The 22,169-nt window shown below is 40.2% G+C and overlaps 1 protein-coding gene across 4 annotated transcripts; it reads right to left on the bottom strand.

The window, feature by feature from the left end:
* Positions 1–68: 68 nt before the first annotated feature.
* On the bottom strand, positions 69–22,119 carry BAG1 (BAG cochaperone 1). 4 transcript variants are annotated; one of them, XR_012585670.1, is made up of 8 exons: positions 22,003–22,119; positions 18,694–18,822; positions 18,463–18,545; positions 17,552–17,665; positions 16,936–17,043; positions 9,195–9,272; positions 5,820–5,882; positions 69–3,436 (listed from the first exon to the last, which is right to left on the bottom strand). XR_012585670.1 is itself a non-coding variant. In XM_074576397.1 (7 exons), the coding sequence occupies exons 1-7, from the start codon at positions 22,043–22,045 to the stop codon at positions 3,347–3,349; spliced, it is 630 nt and encodes a 209-aa protein (XP_074432498.1). In that variant the 5' UTR covers positions 22,046–22,119; the 3' UTR covers positions 69–3,346. The 4 variants fall into 4 exon arrangements, 2 of the variants coding, with proteins under 2 accessions (XP_074432498.1, XP_074432499.1); XR_012585669.1 differs by lacking the exon at positions 69–3,436 and adding an exon at positions 16,639–16,776 and having other exon boundaries at positions 5,818–5,882; positions 9,195–9,260; XM_074576397.1 differs by lacking the exon at positions 9,195–9,272.
* Between the last annotated feature and the right edge of the window lie 50 nt (positions 22,120–22,169).

Below are 22,169 nucleotides of genomic sequence, written 5' to 3' on the forward strand. Positions count from 1 at the left end.
ATACGGATTCTCCCCACCAAAACACAGCCCACCTACAGCCTCTAGTAACCACACCATGACCAAGGAGGGCAGAGAACGTTCCATAGTTTTATTTTTACCATTTCATGTACCATAGCACAATAAAATAAGTAAATAAAAAAAATCCAGCCCCACATTCCACAGTGTCAAGTACTCCACTCCAAACCACGAGTGACTGCTAAAAAGTGAAGGAAGTGTTCCTCCAGGCTGACAGCAGCATTACCTTCAGGACGACGTCGTCACCGAGGAGGCCATCACTATGAGCAGCCCATTACACACCGTCCCATGGCTCCGGGCTCCGTGGATCCCTCAACATCGTGCTTGATTCACCTCCCACAGCAGCTTACAGGGAGGTGAGGGAGAAAGGCGGGGGGGCGGGGGGGGATGGGACAGGGAGGGGGGCGGCGCATGATTCAACTTCCATTTTCATAAAAGAGAAAACTTTGCGGTAAGAGGTTTTGCCTGGGTGGGAAACCCCAGGTGCGTAAATGCAGCCAGATTAACACGGTGACCGGAGGAAGACGATGGGGTAAGTGCAACCAAGGCCAAAGGGAGTCACTTCTCTTTGACACCATCAGGGCAGATGGCTGGGGGTGGCAGGGGGGAATGATTCAGTAGCAAAACAGGTATCACAGTACACCTGTGATGCTACAGAATCAGTGAGAGAACATACCTTAAGCTTGACTGAGCTCTATGTTTGCCTTTACAAATTCTGAAGAATATTTAAAATCACCTCTTCCTTCCCCTTCCTCCCACAGTTGCAGTCTGCTGCACTTTCAAAAGCACAGAAGTTTGCTTTTACTGAAATTTAAGGCTATTATGAAAAAATGAAGCGTAGGGCTCCTCTTTCCATATTAAGTATAAAAGTCAATCCACTCTAGAAGGTCTTAGATAACTCTAAATACAACCATCTATTTTCCAAAACAAATTAACTCATTTTTATATTTGGAAGACAAGAATTTTCTTCCTGCAAAAGTTTGTCTTTGTACAGATACTTTTGTCCCAGAAACCAAACGCTCTGACACCAGGAGTCACCACCGCAAGGTAACTTCAGCTCAGGACACCTACCCTTTGCTGAATCTGGATGTGCTGGAGGGAGAGGTTCATCACCACTCTCGTTGCCTTCAAGTACCAGATTATCAAAAGATCTACTACGGAACATCTTGAAGTTACTCCAGGCTGAGGATGCACTCACAACAAGCAGCAGTTTCTGGTAAGGAGTGCTGGGAAGACAATGTCTGCCCATAGCCTTAGTGTTCTCACGCAAGAAAGAAAAATAGGAAGGAGCAGCAGAAAGGGACACAGTCTTAGCCATGACCACAGCTCCCAGCTCATTTCATGGCCAAGAGGACACTTTGCTTATTGTATGTGCACCTGTGAAAGTTCAATGCGTTAAGAGGACTTACATTTGAGAGGGTGAGAATCCTCTCCAACACAGGAAAGTGGACACTTCTGCATCCCCTGAATTAGGCAACACTGGTGGTGGTTTAAGAGTCAGCTGAATCTGGTCCTACTCTAAGTAGGGCTTCACAAAAATGGCTACAACCAACTCTTCTTCCTCCTCACCTTAAAGTGCTGGGAACACACAGCATGACCTGACTTAGCAGACTAGGAAAAAACATCCACAGTCCTGCCAAACATACCATTCTCCTAACATGACAGACAAGCTTCCTAGGAGTTTAGTCCTTAAAATCCTCGACAGATGCTGGCGAGAGAGTTGCATATGGAAAAAATACAACCTTGAAGAAACTGGTTAACAGTACAAAATATGGCAACTGCAATCTTGGTATGGTCAAAAGGCATTTTTAGAATAAAAGTGACCCTTTCTAATGCAGGGCTATAACTTCATTTGTCCAATGGCATTTTTCACTAAAGAAATGCTCCTCCAATTGCAAACATCAAAGGTAAGACTTTAATAATACTACTTTAGGTATTAGATAAGTTTATAATTTATTAGAAATTAACATTATTTTTTTTTAAACATATTTCCTATTTTTGTCTTGAAAGGACAGCTAATCTTAAAACAGCCACATACGGATGAAGACTCTCTACCTAAGGGCCATTTTTAAATGTCCTCAGTCTGACTCATTTGAGACGAAAGCTTTTCTTCTCCCTCCGAAACCGGCTCCTTACCAGCCACTACCTCACCAGCCACCGCGTCTATGACTGATCTACCGACCAGAAGCATCGGTGAAAAAGCAACTCCCACTATAGGTACGTTAGCTACGGGCTCTGACCAACAACTGCAAAGTTGGCTGCACCTCCTGACAGTTACTATCTCCCACAAAAGCTTATTTTTCACCTAGCAGAGAAGGCAAAGCACGGCACATATCTGACTGCAAGAATCAGTCATAATCCTCAGTCACATAACCAAAGTAAAGTTGTGTCACTTTGTAACATGTTATAAAAACCGATTACCTTAGCAGACTAGAAATAATCACTGCAATTTTCCATTAAATATAGCATCATGAATTCTGTGAAATCAAGAAAAAAAGTATAAAAAACCCTTTGAAAATAGCTCCTTAGTATACCTTGCTTGAACTGAACCCTCGGTATATGAGCAGCATGAGTAATCTCATTTCATTTCCCACCATAACTCAAGGCGGAACACAAACAATAAAAATAAGAATAATCTATAAAAACCACAGTACATCAGAAATCTCTGTAAAAAACATAAGTCTGTATCAAGGAGCTCAGTAACAACTTAAAGCACCACTCAAAATTAAGTACCATACATGTTACAGTACATGCCATCTATTATGACAATTTAAGGCTAAAATAGGTACGACTCCCTTATATTTAAGCTTTCTTATATTTATAAATGCATACAAACATTACATAGATACAAATGCGTAGGGTTTTTTTTATTGCTCTGAACTGTCTACTACAACGTTTGACTTTCACAGATGTCGTCTCAGTTTGCCTTTTTCAATCAAGCTGAAGTCCTACAATTGCAACTTATGGCACTTACAGGATTATAGACCTTCTCTGATTTGAGCTGTAAATAAATTCAAAGACATATCAGACCAAACTGCCCATCACTGCAAACTTCGTAATTTAGTTAACTAAACAGTCGTCCATAAGATACATAGCAATTCACCACAAAGATTGTTTCTGTAATTCTTCAGGAAGGATTTTCTTTTCAAAATAATAGGTCTAACCAAGCGGCAAACAAGACAACCAGTGAGAAATGATTGACTAATACCAGTCTAACAGACTGGGCTTAAAAAAAAAAAAAAAAAAGCTGAATACGTGCTCCAAAACAAAGAGCAAACTTTTCTTCTTGCTCATAGAGCAATTATGTTTCCTAATTTCGTAGGGCAATGCCTCATTCTGCCAGGGCCAAATTCTTTGACTGTAGCTTGTCCATTTCTTGACCAATATTTCCTTCAACCGTATCACACTGGGCAAGAAAAACCTGAGAACAAGAAACAAACAAATGTTATTGGGGATGAAATTACAGCAACTGTAGATCCTTCTTAAGAACAGAAACTGCAGTTTCCATCATGAGTTTGAAGAAGCCAACTCAACAACTGCCTTGTAAGTTCAGTTTTAATAATAGCTTATTCGCAATTTTGTTTACCCGGAATCCAACAGAAGCATGGCATTTGATAAGGCAACGTGGCTGCCCATCCTCACCAGTCCTGCCGCTCAAGTTCTTTGAGTTGATCCAAAGTTCATAACCAACAACAAGGATCATAAAGGTTCAGGTAAGTTAGTGCTTCAGTCTGGAACATGACTTTTAAACTCCTCTCTAGAACACATAATTCTGTAGCCAAAGGTGGGAGCAACAAACCTACTCAGTGAAATCTAAAATAAGCTTTCATTAAACCAAGGCCTCTTCTATTTCTCAGGACTACACAGCAACATGAACCCCATGTTTATCAGTAGGTAGCTGGTGTGCCTCAAAAGACAGAAGGCTCCTTTCCAAAAAGGGCAGTCCACAGCGCCTTAAGCTTTCTTAGAGCCTGCCCGCAAGTTCTTACAAGTATAGCAACACAGCAATTAAGAGCCAGCAGCCACCCGTCACGTGGTGCTGTACACAGCGCACTTTAAGCCCATAAACTCTTTCAGGCCAATTCCAATGTATGCGAGTACACTGTAGCTTCTGAGAGGACTCTCCCACTATCTATAAACGTCTTGCACATAGTTTTGCTATGTCTGCACTAGACTTTAACAGTCAAACCAGATATTTAATGTTATTTACATTAAAACGACATTAAGAAACTTCCTTCCCTCTAGAGCAGCAGACTGTTGTGCCAGGTGAATGCTTCTTAACCATCACACTGTTTTGAATCATCTGTCTTCAACCAATCCCTTGAGCTGGCATCAACTCACTTCTGTAAGGATTTGAGGGATGAAAAAGTCATGGTGTAAAAATTGCAGCTGCTGGCTGCAAGTATTTTATACCTGTCTCACCATTCTGGAAGACACGCGATTGCCAGCAACGGAAGTCAGTTAATAGCTCCCCCTTGCTTTCATGAATGCTTAAGAGCATAACTTGCCATCGTTTTCTGGCTCTGGAAAAACAAGGTTGTTGACTGCTCTGGTCTGAAACCCCTTAGATTCTTCTGCAGTCCTCAAAGGGTTTATAAACTACAGTTGCACAAAACCGTGCCTACAAAAGCACAACAGTAATTCTGATCTCTGCTTAACAGAGTCTGTTTTATGCTTTAACAGCAGTTCTTGTACAAAACGCCACTTATTTCTGCAATAACTTCACCCAAGAGTGGAGCTCCAGTAGCTTGCCATGAGGGTGATAGCTATACCTCCGTTACAAATTTTTGCTACTTTGGTTAAGTGCATGGAGTCAAAAGCATGTTCAGAGCCCCAAATAAAACAGCTACACCAGCAATCATCTTCATTTCAATTTGCATTATCTGAACTTAACTCTGTAACAAAGGGCTTTGTCCCTAAAGTTATAACATTGCTACTATCGGGTACTTCTTGATAAGGCTTCCTTTAAAACAAATGTCTATTTTAAAAAGTTTGGGAAACGTTTATAGAAAGTATTTAATAAGGTTATACTAAAAGACAAAACATTTAAACTCCATATATGAATGCAAGGTATTTTCACAAATAATTTCCAGGAATCTAACCTGTGACTGAAGCACAATACATACAGCAGAACACAAATAAAAGCAGTAATATGAGTAGCACTACCCCTCATTTATGGAAGTTTGGCTTTTGGGGGAGGAGGGTGGAAGGATGAATTCCAGTATTTAGTAACAAACCTTCATCTCAAGGTCTCTAAGAAAACAATGCCTAGGAATTTTTAAGCATTGTAAAATGGCAAAGCAATTAAAAACCCCATGCCCAGCAAAGCTGTTCTTCTGTATAGATTATACTTTAGAGATTCCGCCATAGAAAGCTGGTACACTGCAATAGAAGCTAAACTTTCCAAAGAACACTTCTAGCATGGTCCAGCAGGAGTTAGAGTTGACTGCATCTTTGTGCCCAGACCTCATTCGTTACACCAGCCCACCAAGACATGGGAAAGGAGGAATCATCCCTTTTTCCTTATAACTTATCAGAATTACTTTACATCATCAGGCTGCCGTAAGGCCAGCCACTAATGTAAATTACAAACATTATCCGGAAACAGCATGAACTATGAAAACCTGTATTTTCATATAATGTTTTATAAAGCTATTAAATACCCTTTAAAGGGAGGTCCTAAGAAATACCAACGTAAGAACAAACACTGAAAAAATCTAAGCACTAAACAGCTCTGATTTTCACAAACTCTTGGTATACAAGTGCCCAGCATTAATGGAAAAACAAAAAATAAAAATACTCACCTGAACCCTTTTCACCAACCCCTTCTTTTTCAGTTTGCAATCACTGAAATTCTCCGGCAGATTCTGCAGTAAAATAAACACACAAGTTGATGCAGCTTAATGTTGGAATTAACGTATTCAACTTATAACAAAAACTGAATGTATCAAAGAATGCTCTTAAAAGGCACCCTGAAAACGCCGTGCCTGCTCAGTAAGGATGATTACGCAAGGAAGAATTTAAAAGAATAAGTCATAAGTTCAGTAAGTCTAGGACACAGCACCCTAATTACAAAGAACTGAGCTAGCAAATAACTGCATATACTGCTTTTGTCTACTGTGGTGTATGTTAACTGTTCTGCTGAGTTTCAACTTCATATTTTTCAGAGACTGTAAGATGAATTAATTTCTTATGAACACATTAACTCAATCACTTGCCATCATTACAACATATCATCAGTAATGCAGGCATTGCCAGTCTAAGCTGTACATCTTATCTTCTCCATAATCTACTCATGGAAGGGAACAGATGCAAAGTGTTACACACTGACAGCTTTTAATTTAATTCAAACTGCGTCATTTTCCGTACTCCTACTACCCAATATATTCATGCGTATCACCACAGCAAATGTTATATGCTTTGTCCTTTTGAAGTAGTGTGAAATCGGGGTGTTGGTGGGGAATGGTGCTCAGGTTTATGATGATTTTTTGAAACAGGTAAAACAGATAATTATCATCATATAGTTTATGTGAAAATTCTTAGAAACATGATGCCCTCACTGTTGAAAACGCAAAAAAATCTTGAAGTTTCTCGTTAGCATACTTTTTATTTCCCACCCTAACTCCATATCAAGACTAGACTTTTCCGGATACTACTATGTTTCGTTTCAGCTAAAATGCAAGCCCCACTGGAAGGTTTAGATACATAATCTTTGATAACAATAACAAAAAAAAAAAGTTGCTTTCTCCTAGTGTCCAGCCAAACATACATGGTCTTAAATATTGGAGTTAAAAATACACAAGACTCCACACTAAAAAATAGTCCATCACGGGAAGTGAAACTACAGGTATCTGGGATTCCAGGAAGAATCCAGGAAATTCCAGAAAGTTCAGGGGTCACACTGCTCCAGTACTTGTGCAGTAATTAACACACTGTAAGTGATATTAGATAAAGAAATAATAATTACCAGGCTTAGCACGCGTTCCCAGCACTGTGGGTGAGGAGAAAATGGGCATGCAATGGAGCAAGCTGGACACATTCTTACATTTTACCTTTACGTAAACTTCTGGATAAAATACCTTTCACTCTTTCTATGCTCAGCTGGAAGAAGAAATGCATAATGCTGCTTCTTGTCTCCTAGGAAAGCATGAAAGTTGGATGTGGGAGTAACTACTACTACACTAAACACTTGCCAGTGCCAGGTCTTTTTCATTTATTTTGTTAGTTTGTTTTTGGAAGATGAGTAGGAGAAAGGATCTTCTATTCCTGTAGTTCCAGCTTCCATTTCTGTTACTCCAGTTATCAGTTTTCCCAAATAGCAGCACTGTTAAGCTGTATAAAACTCCTATCAACTTTTAACACTTCCCTTCAAGATCAGAAAAGGTATCTCTCTTGCAGAGAGCTTTTCTGTCAGACCGCGCCTCCTAAAACAGAACCAGAAACTGGACATATTTCTTTCCGGTGGAAAAATGACCATCAGTATCAGAGGCACAAGAGTATGTGGATTAAGGGAGATACCCTTCCAAATGCAAACTGGTGCAGTGTTATCTTACAAACATGGAGAGAAGTATCTAAAAACTAAAAGTTATGTTGTTTTTGTTTGTTCGTTTTGTTTTTTTTTTAAATTTATGTTAATCTTCTTAATACGAAAAACACTCTCCAGTTTATCCTAAGATACATTCCATCACCTATCTATCCTTTCCAACTCCTCTTACTTTGTGAGAAAAAGGAGGAGAAGTAGCTCCGAAAGTAAGTTACCAGGTTAACTCCAGGAATCTGTCATATACAATGTAAATCCTCCTAAAAGAGCCTGTCCTACACTGGTCACTTTCCTCATTTATGTAATGTCACCTTACAACCTCGGATTTACAGCACAGGATAGGTTCAAAAGCTGTAATAAAAAATGTAATAAAGATGTAATAAACATCTTCAACAGCAGTCTGCCTAAAATGAAAACTCTCTTTAGAAGTGGCACACGTCCATTTTCCAAAGCACAGGTTTTTTTTTTTTCAGTTGTTCATTTTGGAAGCTATTTTGCTCTTTACAAAGTGTATTTTCTGGTACTGTGTACTGCAATAAGACCTTGCTCGCTGTAGCATGCTAAACCCATGTCTCCTCCCAATAAGAGAAGACACTGTGAAAAGACTGTATTACATGCTTTCCTTTCAGAAACTGAATGCTCCAAAGACATTACAAAGCAATTGAGAAAATAGTTTAAAGCTGTGGGTGAATTCTCTTCAAAGACCAGTTCCAGTTCACAAATAAAAAAGGTGGCCTTTGGAGTATTTATAGTTGTCACATGTACAAAAAAGTTTAAAAAAATATAATAAAGCTATATGAAGTATTCTAAGGGATCTTAGACATAGGACCCTGCAACCACACAAGAAAACATTCCTTATTTTCCCTTGGTTTTCAACAACACAATTCACTGTCTAAAATTAACAAAATATGTCAAGAAACCTTTAACATAAAGAGAGTATTTGATGCGTACTAGTTTGACTTCATATACGTAACAGCCTGAAAGAACAAAGATGGGTTAGGTCTAATTATTAATGTCTGAGTCTTACCAGAAAATGAAGATGTTAATCTCACTGACACACAAATTCTTTTATGCCTTGAAGTTTTCCATGACTTGGAATTTCTTAATAATCAAGTTAAAAATGAAATTATGCACTAGCTCCGTTACACTGCCCGTCTCCCTTTGCTGAGTACTTATTTCAGGCTGTACTTTCTGGATGAGATTCTGGCCTATGCAAGTATTCCTACCAATCTGAAACAGCAAATAGACCTAAGTTAACTTTCAACAGCAGACAGGGAACTCCAGCTGAGTTTACCACACAAAGTCTGTTTCTAAAATAGATATTGGTAACTGGAGGAAACTTCAAAATCTGAGTGTAGAGAAGACATTCAGACTACATCTATTTTTGACAACATTTTTCAAAACTGCTCTTTTTAATTACATCTGTGCGTGCAAATGCCTATGTGTGCCTGCACACTGTCATAGCTTTTTTTTTTTTTTTTTTAAAAAATCACACCTTGTAATCCCCCTGGCAGAGACATGGAATTGGAAGGCCTAAATGTACTAACTTACCAAGCTGCTTAAAAGGTGTTTCGCAATCAAATTAGTAAAGTTTACAAATCTTAACATCAAATTAAATCTCACAGTCTCTCTGTTTTACCTTAGTCAGCTTACGTCTCCTCTCCAGGAATACGTTGTCCAACTATTCAGGGTTTAACAGGTGAAGCTGGCAATAAACCTTAAGTCACAATAACATTTTAATATTTAATTAAAATCAAATTTAATTAAAGAATGAGTAGCTTAAGCCTAAGCAGTGCTTATGCAAAACTCTTGCCAAATCTACATTTTGGTGCTAGCATTGCTTGCAGAGCAGTAATTTGGATTAGTCTTTGGCTTTCCACTGCAAAGCATATTCTTACTTTTATAGCAGGTCTTCTCTTTGCATTGCACTGTCTCTGCGATAAAACCCTGCCCAAGTCTTACAGGCCTTGGTCTGTATGGTCTTAAACTTTCAACAGTGATGCAGTGCTGGCTTCACCCCAGCAGCTTCTGTAGAACTCCTGAGCACAGGCTCTTTATCCTCCCCCATCCACCCTGAAACAGAGCCCAAGTCCCCCTGATACCACCCCGCACCCACAAATCCAGAGTTGCTTAACCACATCTCTTCAAGAGCTCTCACCCTGCCGATACACTGACAAGATGCGCTGCAGAGACACACGCGTTACGTCCTCGAAGACTCATCTTTTGTGTGCACAACACTCATGCTTTATACGAGAAATCCTTAAAACCAATCACCGTTTACAAAGTAATAAATTAATGCATGTGCATTTTCTTGCCTCTTGATCCTCTCTGTTCTTGAGTGTTCTTTTAACTACGAACCCAGCGTCCCTCTCTCCTGAGCACTGCTTCTTACCAAATACGGACTCTCTTACCATTTCTTTCCCCTCTCCCAGCTCATCTCCTAATAAAACCACCTCCCTTTGCCACAGAACATCACCTACAGCTCTGCTCAAGTTGCATTGGTTTTAGAAGCGCTTCCAATTTTTTTTTTTCCAATTTTTAAGCTTAGTGTTGCCACTACATCTTTGTTCTCCTCTTTGGTTACTTCTTATATCCCAAACCACAGACCCCGGCAGGTAACATCTGATGCCTGAATCCACTCTATAGCAGTGTAGTCAGTGAATAAACAAAACAAATGCTAGTCAAATTTATTATTAATGACTATTTTATCAGAACCAAAGGGACAGCATTCTTAAAACAGTCAATCTCCTACCTTAGCAATCACTAGCAATAATAGCTAGAAACATTTTTGGTTTGTTATCAAATTGCTTAAAAAATAAAAATCACTCTGCTACACAGGGCACCAGTGCTAATCAGCTGCAAACAAGGATTTTGTGTTGACACCCCATCCACCTAGCAAGAAGCTTTTCTGTTACTTTTTTTAAAAAAATCCAAACCAACAAAGAATATTTTAGTATCTAGTTTTATTGACTACCAGATCTGCACTTTTTTTAACTTATTGTTAAATAAATTGGTAAATTGGATAAGCAAATTGTGTTGACACTGAATCTTTTTCATCTAGGGAGACATCTGAGCACCTTCTTTAAAAGCAGTTATTAAGTGGCAGCACTTGTCAACGAGTTTTCTGAATGCAGAAGTGGTAACTAAGCGCTCTACCCTCACTGATGGATCATAGTCTCTTCAGGGTCCTTATGCTTTAGAAAAATTTTCCCCCAAAGCTTTGATTTTATGTTTGTGATTCATGCTCGTAGATTGAAGATTTATTGTAAGAAATGTTTATCAAAGTTTATTTATCCAGATAAATTCAAAGGTTTAGTAGTAAGTTCTCATTTTAAGTGGCAAAACTTTCCAGAAGCCTGGGAAATGTTTGTTATAGGCACAATGAAGTTTTTTTCAGTATATTTATTTCTTTTAATCCTTGACATGTTTGTTTGGTATTGATTTACCAGATGACAAGCATAGCAGGGACAAGGAGACAGTGAAAAAAGCTTCATCAGAACAGTACAGAAATTTAAGTAAGTTTTACAGAGGAATTATAACCTAAAAAAATCCTCAAGAAAGGCGGATGGACCACCAGAACATAATTAGGAGTCAGTAACGTTATCAATGTCCTCAATACTCGCACATGCAATTTGACAGATGATTTTTGTCATGAATTTATGTAAACAAAATCAGTGACTGATATTTCAGAAGAGAAAGCTTTTTTTTTCCAGTTGTTAGAACAATCTGTTCTCTGCAATATTGTCTTTCCAGATTACAAATCTGCCATTTAATAAGAAATCATCATAAGAAAAAAAAAAGCAACCTCTCAGAATGCACTATTGGTGACAGACTTCATGTAAATTAGAGCAGGCTCTCAAGAAGTACATAGTGTCATGCCTGTGGATTTATATTTTCCTACCAATCTCAGAAAAGCTTTCCTTTTTTTTCTTGAAAAAGCCTTTCAGTTATTTAAAAAAACTGTGCCAGCTGATTAAGTCAAGGATTTTCTGTACTCGTTGAGATTTTTCTCTACTCACTGAGATTTGTAATAAATAGTGTACTTTGACTTTTACTCCTGAACTAAATCTTTTAACTGCTGAAATAAATGGCATTTCTGGTGATGCACACACAAATCCTCAACTGTTGTATACAAACTTGATTTGTATTGCTCCTGAAGAAAACTTCAAAGATCTGTGGCTTACAGGAACGTCTGACTGTGCCACAGCATTCAAAATTCGTAAGATTCTCATAAGACCCTCTCCACCCTTCCCACTGTGGAAGCAGCAGCTATTTAAACACATATAATATTTAAAAGTTTAAGTTACAGCTACTCTACCTAAAAGTACCCCTTCAAGACTTTCCTTTCACACCTCTGGCAGTGACAATGCTGTATTTTTTCTCTCCCACCCCAATACTCTATGACTACCAACCTACTTCTCCACTTCCAAAATCACTTCTTTTACATTCGTAGCTGTTGAACACACACAGAGTCTATTAAAAAGGAGTGTAAGTTCCAAACTCAGCTCCTCTAATTAATGAGCTTGTCTGCTAACAGCAAGAGGGTGACATCCCTAGAACAGACAGAAAACAATATGCAGGCTTCCTCACCCTTAGGTCTCTATAACCATACAAATCTCATTTTGTATAGAATCATAGAATTGTTTAGGTTGGAAAAGACCTTTAAAATCATCAAGTCCATTAACCTAGCACTGCCAAGTCCACCACTAGACCATGTCCTTAAGCACCACATCTGCAGATCTTTTAAATACCTCCAGGGATGGTGACTCAACCACTTCCCTGGGCAGCCTGTTCCAGTGCTTGACAACTCTTCCAGTGATGAAATTTTTTCTAATATCCATCCTAAACCTCCCCTGGCACAACTTGAGGCTGTTTCCTCTTGTCCTATTGCAAGAAGAGACCAACCTCCACCTCTCTACAACCTCCTTTTAGTTAGTTGTAGAGAACCTCCTTTTCAGCAGACTAAACAACCTGTTCCCTCAGCCGCTCCTCATAAGACTTGTGCTCGAGACCCTTCACCAGCTTCGTTGCCCTTCTCTGGACACACTCCAGCACCTCAATGTCCTTCAGGTAGTGAGGGGCCCAAAACTGAACACGGTATTGGAGGTGCGGCCTCACCAGAGCCAAGTACAGGGGGACAATCACTTCTCTGGCCACACTATTTCTCCTACGAGCCAGGATGCTACTGTCCTTCTTGGCCACCTGGGCACACCCCGAGGTCCTCTTCTGCCAGGCAGCTTTCCAGCCACTCTTCCCCAAGCCTGTAGAATTGCATGAGGTTGTTGTGACCCAAGTGCATGACCCAGCACTTGGCTTTGTTGAACCTCATACCACTGGCCTCGGTCCATTGATCCAGCCTGTCCAGATCCCTCTGTAGAGCCCTCCTACCCTCAAGCTGATCAACACTTCTGCCCAGCTTGGTGTCATCTGCAAACTTACTGAGGGTGCACTCAAAACCCTCGTCCAGGTCATTGATAAAGATATTAAACAGAACCAGGCCCAATACTGAGCCCTGGGGAACGCCACTTCTGACTGGCCACCAGCTGGATTTAACTCCATTCACCATAACTCTTTGGGCCTGGCCATCCAACCACCCAGTGAAGCATATACTTGTCCAAGCCATGGGCAGCCAGTTTCTCTAGGAAAACGCTGTGGGAAATGGTGTCAAAAGCTTTACTAAAGTCCAGGAACTCACATCCACAGCCTTTCCCTCATTCACTAAGTAGGTCACTTTGTCACAGAAGGAGATCAGGTTAGTCGAGCAGGACCTGCCTTTCATAAACCCATGCTGACTGGGCCTGATCACCTCATTATCCTGTATGTGCCATGTGATGGCACTCAAGATGACCAGCTCCATAACCTTCCCTGGCACCGAGGTCAGACTGACAGGCCTTTAGTTCCCAGGATCCTCCTTCCCGCCCCTCTTTTAGATGGGCATCACATTTGTTAAGCTTCAGTCAACTGGGACCTCCCCCGTTAGCCAGGACTGCTGATACATGATGGAAAGTGGCTTGGTGAGCACCTCCGCCAGCTCCCTCAGCACCCCTGGGTGGATCCCATCTGTCACCATAGACTTGTGAGCATCTAAGTGGTGCAGCAAGTCACTAACCATTTCTCCTTGGACACTGGGGGCTTCATTCTTCTCCCCGTCCCTGCCTTCCAGCTCAGGGGACTGGGTAGACAGAGAACAACTGGTCTTACTACTAAAGGCTGAGGCAAAGAAGGCATTAAGTACCTCAGCCTTTTCCTCATGCTTTGTCACCATGTTTCCCCCCACATCCAACCGAGGATGGAGATTCTCCTTAGCCCTCCTTTTGTTGCTAATGCATTTATAGAAACATTTTTTATTGTTCTTTACAGCAGTAGCCAGATTAAATTCTACTTGGGCTTTAGCCCTTCTAATTTTGTCTCTGCATAACCTTAAGACATCCTTGTAGTCATCCAGAGTTGCCTGACCCTTCTTCCAAAGGTCATAAACTCTCTTTTCCTCTGCTGAGTTCCAGCCAAAGCTCTCTGCTCAGCCAGGCCAGTCTTCTTCCCGACTGCTTCATCTTTTGGCACATAGGGATGCCTTAAAGATCTCCTTCTTGAAGAGTGCCCAGCCTTCCTGAACTCCTTTGCCCTTCAGGACTGCCTCCCAAGGGACTCTGTCAACCAGACTCCTAAACAGGCCAAAGTCTGCCCCCTAGAAGTCCAATGTAGTAGTTCTGCTGATCCCTCTCCTTACTTCTCCAAGAATTGAAAACTATCATTTCATGATTGCTATGCCCAAAATGGCTTCCAACCGTCACATCACCTGCAAGTTCTTCTCTGTTCACAAACAACAGGTCCAGCAGGACCTTCCCTAGTTGGCTCAAGCTAGATGTATCAAGCAGTATCAAGCTAGATGGTTTTTATTGGTCCAAACAATGTATGACAGCCAAGACAGTTTAAAGAGCTTTCAAAACAATTTTCTGCCAAAGAAACAAACTGAAACACTTAGAGCGTGAGCTTGCTCTGTGTTTCACTTCTAGAATGCATTCTTCTCTCTTAGCTTAGAAGACAGCTCACTCAGACACTTTTTGTTTCCTTTATCTTTTTTTTAACATGCCGTTGATTGAATCAATAGCACTCAAGAGATTTGTCAGAACTTGCTTTTTACTTGCTAACAAAAAGAATACTAAATACTGTATAAAACAATTCTGAGACACAGACAAAATACTTTCTGGAAGCTTTATGCTTTTCTCCTTTGCATTTCTATTTACCACTTTTCACTTCAGTGGAGCCCATTTATCGTTCATATACATACCTCATTACCATTCTGTGTTGCTACCTCTGTATGTTGCACAACTACAGTACGGCTAAGTAATACCTCAGGAAGTTGGTGGCCTGTTTGCATGACCTGGTGTAGTACCAGTACACTGAACAGCTACATCTTATGTAAGGATTCCATCCAACTACAAGTATCTCATCTGAAGACTTCACAGACGTTCAATTTTCGTGACAAAAGCCACACTTGCCTTTGTACATTAAAATACGTAAATATGGACGTTGGCATGTGTAACGTAACTTCAATCACTGGTAATAAAAATTCTCACTTAATTCTTGCTTAAAAAAAAAAAAAAAAGAGGCTCATCAATATCATAGGCTCTTATACAACAAAGTAACAAACAACTATTACAAACATTAAGAGATACTAATTATAATTTGTTTTAGCTCTGGCTGCTCCACTTCCACAAGAGACAAAACTGAGGTAGAGGGACTCCGTTATTTCCTAAATCTAAACATGAATTCACCAGGCTGTAAGTCTTCTAAAATCTTGCACTAAACCTGAAAGTCCCTTGTCCAGGACTATTTAGAATATTTTGGGTAAGAAGATAGATAATAGCCTGCTTTCTGTTTAAGCCATGCAAACAATACCAGAATCAAAAGTAAACTTGGGAAATTCAGTTTGGATTAATTAGGAAGCAGTGAAAGGGTTTTTCTAGGCTGCTTGCTGGCTTCCAGAACTGTACACCAGCACACAAGTACTGATTTTTTTTCTAAATAGGACTTAGTATCAGAAATTGAAGAGATCAGAAATAAGCTTTAATCCCACCCAGTTGAAACAGTTGTCACCTTATTGCTATTTTCATGATAACACATAGTAAATCTGCCACTTCAAAGAGGGTATCAGTTATACAAAGTCTGTATGACTAACAGCATTCAAGGACTGTCAGCAAAATATGTTCCTCTATATGAGGCAGAAAAGGAAAGAGAAATTTTAAAGACTTTAAAATACTTAACATAATACAATTTTAAAAAGCACTTAAGAACTGTGGGCTATAACAAACAGAAAGGCTAGTTTACCATTAAAGGTGCACAGTATGAAAGGATGACATAAGCTAATGAGCTCCCCACCATTCCTAGGAAAGCATCCATATTGTATAGCATTTGATGATGGCCAATTCAAATATTAGTCTTTGATTTAGTCTGCTGCTGAACTTTTTCTAAGTGTCCATCAATTAAACTACATTTGGTTTACCAATTATAAGCGTCTGCATGGAATCTTTCTGAAACAATCCCATAAAGGAGTAGACCTAAAGACATCACTACCACAGAAAAGCAGCATTTTTCCTTCAGAGCAGGATATTATGATCATGATATACAACATAATTATAGAATGAAGTTCACAGAGAATGACCAGCAGAGAAACAGAATAAGAAAATACCCTAGTTACCACAATCTTCCTTTATCTCTGCACAAGTCCCTTATTCTCACCTACCTCTCAGCTACTACATGATACAGGAAGATATATATTATACTCTGGAAATACGCTGTAAGGTTATGATTCATTAATGACTGTGAAGCACTTGAATATACCCCAGTATATTCCAAAGAAAGAATCCAGTCCTCAAGATGCAGGCATCTCAAATAAAAGAACTGTCAGTCCACACACGACTGACCAGAAAATTCTTCAGTCTTCAGGACCTCCTTGTTCCTATGAGATACAGAATACAAAGTGTATCTGTTGTGTTTTTTTCCAGACCTTTACTGTGACCATGAAGTTTAACATTAAAGTTTGCCACGACAAACTAAAAGGGTAAAACTTGAGTAAAGGATACCCATTTCATGTAGTCTTAACAGGCTGCTGCCCCAAATGAAGCTCTTCTGTAGAATGGGGATGCATACACAGGCATTAATGTCACCATTTAGAAATAGATGCTGCCAAGTAGTCTTTTGGAGACATACAGGGGCAAGAGCTGGATATTAAAGAAAAAATGAGCAAACCAATTAACTAATTTTCAAAGCCAAAATATTTTTTTTAGTAGTTTAAAATATCAAATAAATTACAAGAAAGATATATTCTGAACAGTAAGCTTCTGTTGGGGTTTGACCCTCTTCTGCAGTTATTTACTCACAATGGCATCAATCTGTTCCAGGATCTTCATGAACTGCTCTGCAGTTCCTTTTATCCTCTTGTCCAGCTGTTTTAGTGCTTCTGCTTGGAGATCTTTTGCTAAAAATCCCTGAGGAGAAAAAGAGGGAAGGAAAGGCAAAAATTATTCCATACCTTACAGAATACTCAGCTTAGAAAATCTGTCAGTCCACCACAGCAGAAAACATCTTTTACTATTTCTGTAGTTTCAAGTATGATAGGGACTCCAAACTCAACCTGTATTCTGTCAGTCCTTGAAATGCTAAATGTTAAGATCTGCTAGGTTTACTTAAAAGATTAAACAAGTAACAGACATTCTTCTTTGGACTTTGAGAGAACTCTTTATGTTTTTCCAGATCTAAAGAATATAATTTATCCAATATGCAACAATATTTACCTTTTTCCAAACAACGCCATGTCTCCATTTTGCAAACTCATAAATAGCATTTGAAATTCTCAAAGAATTCTACAGGCCCCTTGGACAGCTAAGAGAGCCAGCCTATTACTGACTACTCAAAACCTTTAAATGGTATTTTTTTAAATACATATACCTACAAAACTGTTTTGCAAAGATATGAAATGATACAAAACTGGCATACCTTCTGGATACTCGTGAACTCTTTATTAACTTCCTCTAACTTATTAGCTATTTGCTCCACTGACTTCTCCAAATCTTTTAACTTCTTTAATTCAGCCTCTTCTTCTGGACTATTCTGTGTATTCAAAAGTACAACATTCACAACTATGGAACAAATAGAGACACTATGCAGCTAAAAAGCAGCAACGGTGGCAATACAGACATAAAAGCTTCTGCTGATTTAAAATACATGCTACACTGTGGTTATTCTTTCCATATTTTAATACCTGTTTAATAAGCTTCTACCAAAGCTTAATTACAAATACAGTCAAAGCAGAGATGAATTTGAAAGGAAAAAGGAAAGGTGCAAACTTTTTTTTTGTTAGCTTAGCATCTTTAAAGCATAGGTAGCATCTATTACAAATACAGTCAAAGTGTATACAAACACATTAAATGAGATGAATTTGAAAGGAAAAAGGAAAAGCGCAAACTTTTTTTTTTTTGTTAGCTTAGCATCTTTAAAGTACAGGTAGCATTTATATCATGTGATACAACCCTTTCCTCTACTTGGCAAAGCCAGCCACAAGTCATTTCACTAGAAATAACCCGGCAGACTCAGTACGGCCTTTTTTTTTAACCAGAAAATAAGATGAGCAGATAAGGTCATCAGTGCACAGAAGGCTCATGAGCACTGACAAGCAACAGATTAGGTAGAAGTTTGTCAATAATGTAAGGCAGAAGTCAGTCAATAATGTAATTTCAGAAATGTACAAACTGCAGAGTTATTTGTGGTACAGCATGAGATTGAACTCAACCTTGAGGGTAGGTATACAAGATTAGGTTTATGCTGTAACCTGTTTCTGTGTTCAGCAGCTGAACCACTGACAGAAATTATGACAATTTAAGAAAAAAAGGTTCAAAGGCAACACTTACCCTTTTCCCAATCAACATGACTTTGCAACCATTTTTAACACCAAGTGCTGACAATGGTTGTTCCAATTCTTTCAGAGACTTCCCTAAATGGAAAATGAGAGAGGAAAAAACCAGTGAAAATACAGCTAGGGGCACAGGAATGTCTTTTTGAAGACATTCAAAACATGGACACCTGAAAGTGATGAAGATAAAGGTATCATCTATAAGAAACACTGCCAGATTTACAAGTACCTTTGTATATCAGTTTCTGAAAAGGAACTGGAACTCCAGTGACTTGTTCAATAAGTACAGCCATGTCTTGTAGTGTAGGTTCACCATCTTCCTGTTGAGAAGCAACCTGAATACTGTGTTTTTCATTACCTAACAAAAAACAGAGTAACTTACTGTTACCTAGAAAAGGAATCCGTTTCTAATATTTATTTCCATTAATGCAGAAAGTTCTCAAACCACTGATTCTCATGTACAATAATAATTTTCAATCAAAGGATTCTATTGCATTTCTTTCCTCTTGCAGTGGCTTATCTCAGCTGAAAGTTTTGTTTTACACTCTAATAACCTGAAGGGTTCGATCAGGCGTAACACTCCTGCTAAATATTTTTCCCCACCTCTTTTTAAGAGCGCAGATGGTGTCCAGACATCCCACAAGCTAAAACATGAAAACCCACACCTTCCTGATGTATTCCATTTCCTACTTGTTGGAACTTTTAATAGCATGAGTCTTGGGGAATCCGAGACAATTTATCACTTCCTTTGCTCCCTACTCCTCATTCATGAGAAGCAAGCGATGTATGTTTAACCTGTCTCCCCTCCGCCAGCACCTGAGAGAATTCTCATAGTCCAAAAATTATTTCTTCCCATAATACTGATGATATGCAGCCTTAACCACCTTGAGAAGTCTCAGTCTATACGTCACCTCCCACTTGTGGAGCACCCTACTCAGACTCCCTAAAATTACTTGCATGCAAACAGCAGGAAGTTCTTAAAAAAAAGGAGTACGTCTGTTAATCTCTGCTTTGCAATAGACCCTTTCAATAACCCTCTGCTCCCACACACTTAAGGCCTGTCAATCTGAAAGCACCTGCAGGAATCAGCCACCACTGGCTGCAAGGGAAATCAAGACAAGCATTTTTTACTTCGCAGGAAGAGAGAACTCCTTAACAAATACCAGAAAGAAAACTATTCTCATGACCCTAATTTGAAGCATACGTATCTCTTACAAAGAAGAGTGCTCGAAACATCGATTTTAAAATGTTCCAGCCTCACAGTCACATGACAACTGACACTGTGGCCTCAAAAACTTCCAAGCTCCAACAGTATTTCTTAATTTCAAAATGGTTTAAGCTCAAAATCACGTTATACCAACTCCCCCCAAGCATTTTCCATAAACAGACCTTCTTCCCAATTTGTTTTTGGAAAAATAAAAAACAAACACAAAAATTTAGGTCCTAACCTCAGTATATTTCTAAAAGTTGTTTTGATGTATACAACTGCTTTGTGTAAGGGCTGTGCCTGTCAGCAGTTGAGAGAAAACAATCAATCAAACAACAAATGGGGAAGAGAACAGCTGAAGCTTGCCTAGCAATGGAAACAGCTTTAATTACAAATTATGAGTACCAGTTTGGGCAAACTGTAACAAAAGCGTTACCGTAAATCCACAGCAGAGTGAAATCACCATGAAAAACACCTCATAGGTTAGAACTGCTATTATAGCTTATCAGTTTGTTTCAGTGAATGACAATACTAATGTAAAGTAAGCACTACTGCAAAATTCCAAACTCTGTTTTTTAAAGAAAGCCTAAATACATTTAAAAAAGAGGTCAATTCAATATCTTGCAGACCATCAAGTGACACATGTAGGCCTACTACCACTCTCTTTCTTAACCCTTATTTCCATGTTTCCACACTTCCGTCATGTAAGCAAAACTTTATTAAAAACATTTGTGCTAAGTAGTAAACCAGTATACAGGTATAAATCAGACAGCTGAAGACCAAGATGAAGGATGCCTTCTAATTGCTATTTATGAATGACAAAGTAATTACTAGATAAGAAAACAACTGGAAAGATAAAAACATTTTCAGATAAGATGACTGTTAGCAAACAGCAAGATGCTGGAGTTATAAATATGTTAATATCGTTAAGTTATTGTCATCTTTGCAAATGAAAACCCCTCAGGTCAAACAGAACTCTCTGAGAACACCAATAAGCACACGAATCATGAAGATTAAACCAGATTATTCCACCAAGCTAGTCACCAAAGACTCTTAGGTAAAACTGCCAGGTGATAAACAAAACGTTTTCACAAAATAATGTGAGTTTGAAAACATGAATGAGCAAGCAGAAATAAAGTCTAAAGGGGGAAAGAACGTCACCAGCATAGCGCAAAAGGAACAAGAGCAGAATTTATTATTCAGTAATTAAAAAACAATCTATAAAACCCAAAGTTTTGTTAACAAAAATCAGCTGATGAATACCTTGCTGATTTAAAACCTTATTATCCTCCTCATTCCTCCTACTGCCTCACCTAGATTCACTTCATCAAAGTTCAACCATGGTATTTCCCATCTTATTTTTAAGAACTGTGGAGTCTGGGCTATTCTTACCTCTTTGCAGTAACTTTTTATATTAAGTTGCAGACTTAACCACATCATTCTTTCCACCTTCCTCTTATTTCCCTTCCCAAGGGAAAAAAGCTCAATCATGCTGGCTGGCCTTTGAGTAATGCATTTCATCAGGCCAGCACCCAGCTGCCATACTGACGAAACGACGACTTTCTGTTGCAATCTTGCGAACGCTCAAGCTTATTGAACAAACAAGATGAGATGCCATCAGGCAGCACCTGCTTTTAACATACAACGCTGACTTCAGCAATGTATTTTATCTAAATGAAGATTACTACCCAAAAAGTGACCTCTGCTCAGTGCTCTCCGGCAAGGACAGCCTTGTCACCTGCTCCCACCATCATCCTGCAGATTTACCCCAGCGCGGCAAGTTTGATCATCCTGTTGATATGGAAAAGGCTTTTTTTTTTTCCACCCTTCTCTTAGATCAGATTAAGGGAAACAGTGGGGGGTCGTAGCTAGTAGAGAAGTAAAACCTTAGGGCAGGAAGCGTCCCCGATGCCAGGCTAAGCGGAGGGCGAGCCGTGCCACCCTCGCCGAAGCCAAGGCAGGCCCGGCCGCTGTCCCAGCAAGGCCAGGGACGCTGCCGCCATCCAGCCGACAGCCGCAGCCCCGCCATTTTCCGCCTCCTCAAGGCTTTGCGGAGCCTCTGCCGCTCGGGCGGCGAAGGCAGCCACGCACACACCGCCCCCCGCACCGCCCCGAGCGCCCTTCCCGCTCACCCCCGCTGCCAGGGGCAGACGCGGGCCCGCCCCGCAGGGCCCGGCTACCGTTAACGGCTGAGGGGAGCGGGGGCGGCCGGGAAGAGCGGCCCCGGGGCCCGACCCGCACGGTGAGGGGCAGCGGGGGAGATGCCGCGGGCCGCGCTCGGCTCGGCTGGAGGCGGGACCCCCCACACACACCCGCTCGGGCGGCTCTTACTGTAAGTGACGGTGACGGTAACGGGGACTCCGGGCGCCGCCATCTCAGCCCGCCACAGCGAAACCCTCCTGCGGGCGCCTGGCGGGGCGCGCCGGTAGCGCGTCACTTCCGCCCCGCTGGGCGGGAAGCGGAGGGGGAAGCAGGGGTGCGACGTCAGCAGAGGGAGG

Source organism: Larus michahellis, chromosome 2, assembly GCF_964199755.1.
Source record: "Larus michahellis chromosome 2, bLarMic1.1, whole genome shotgun sequence".
Lineage (NCBI taxonomy): Eukaryota > Metazoa > Chordata > Aves > Charadriiformes > Laridae > Larus > Larus michahellis.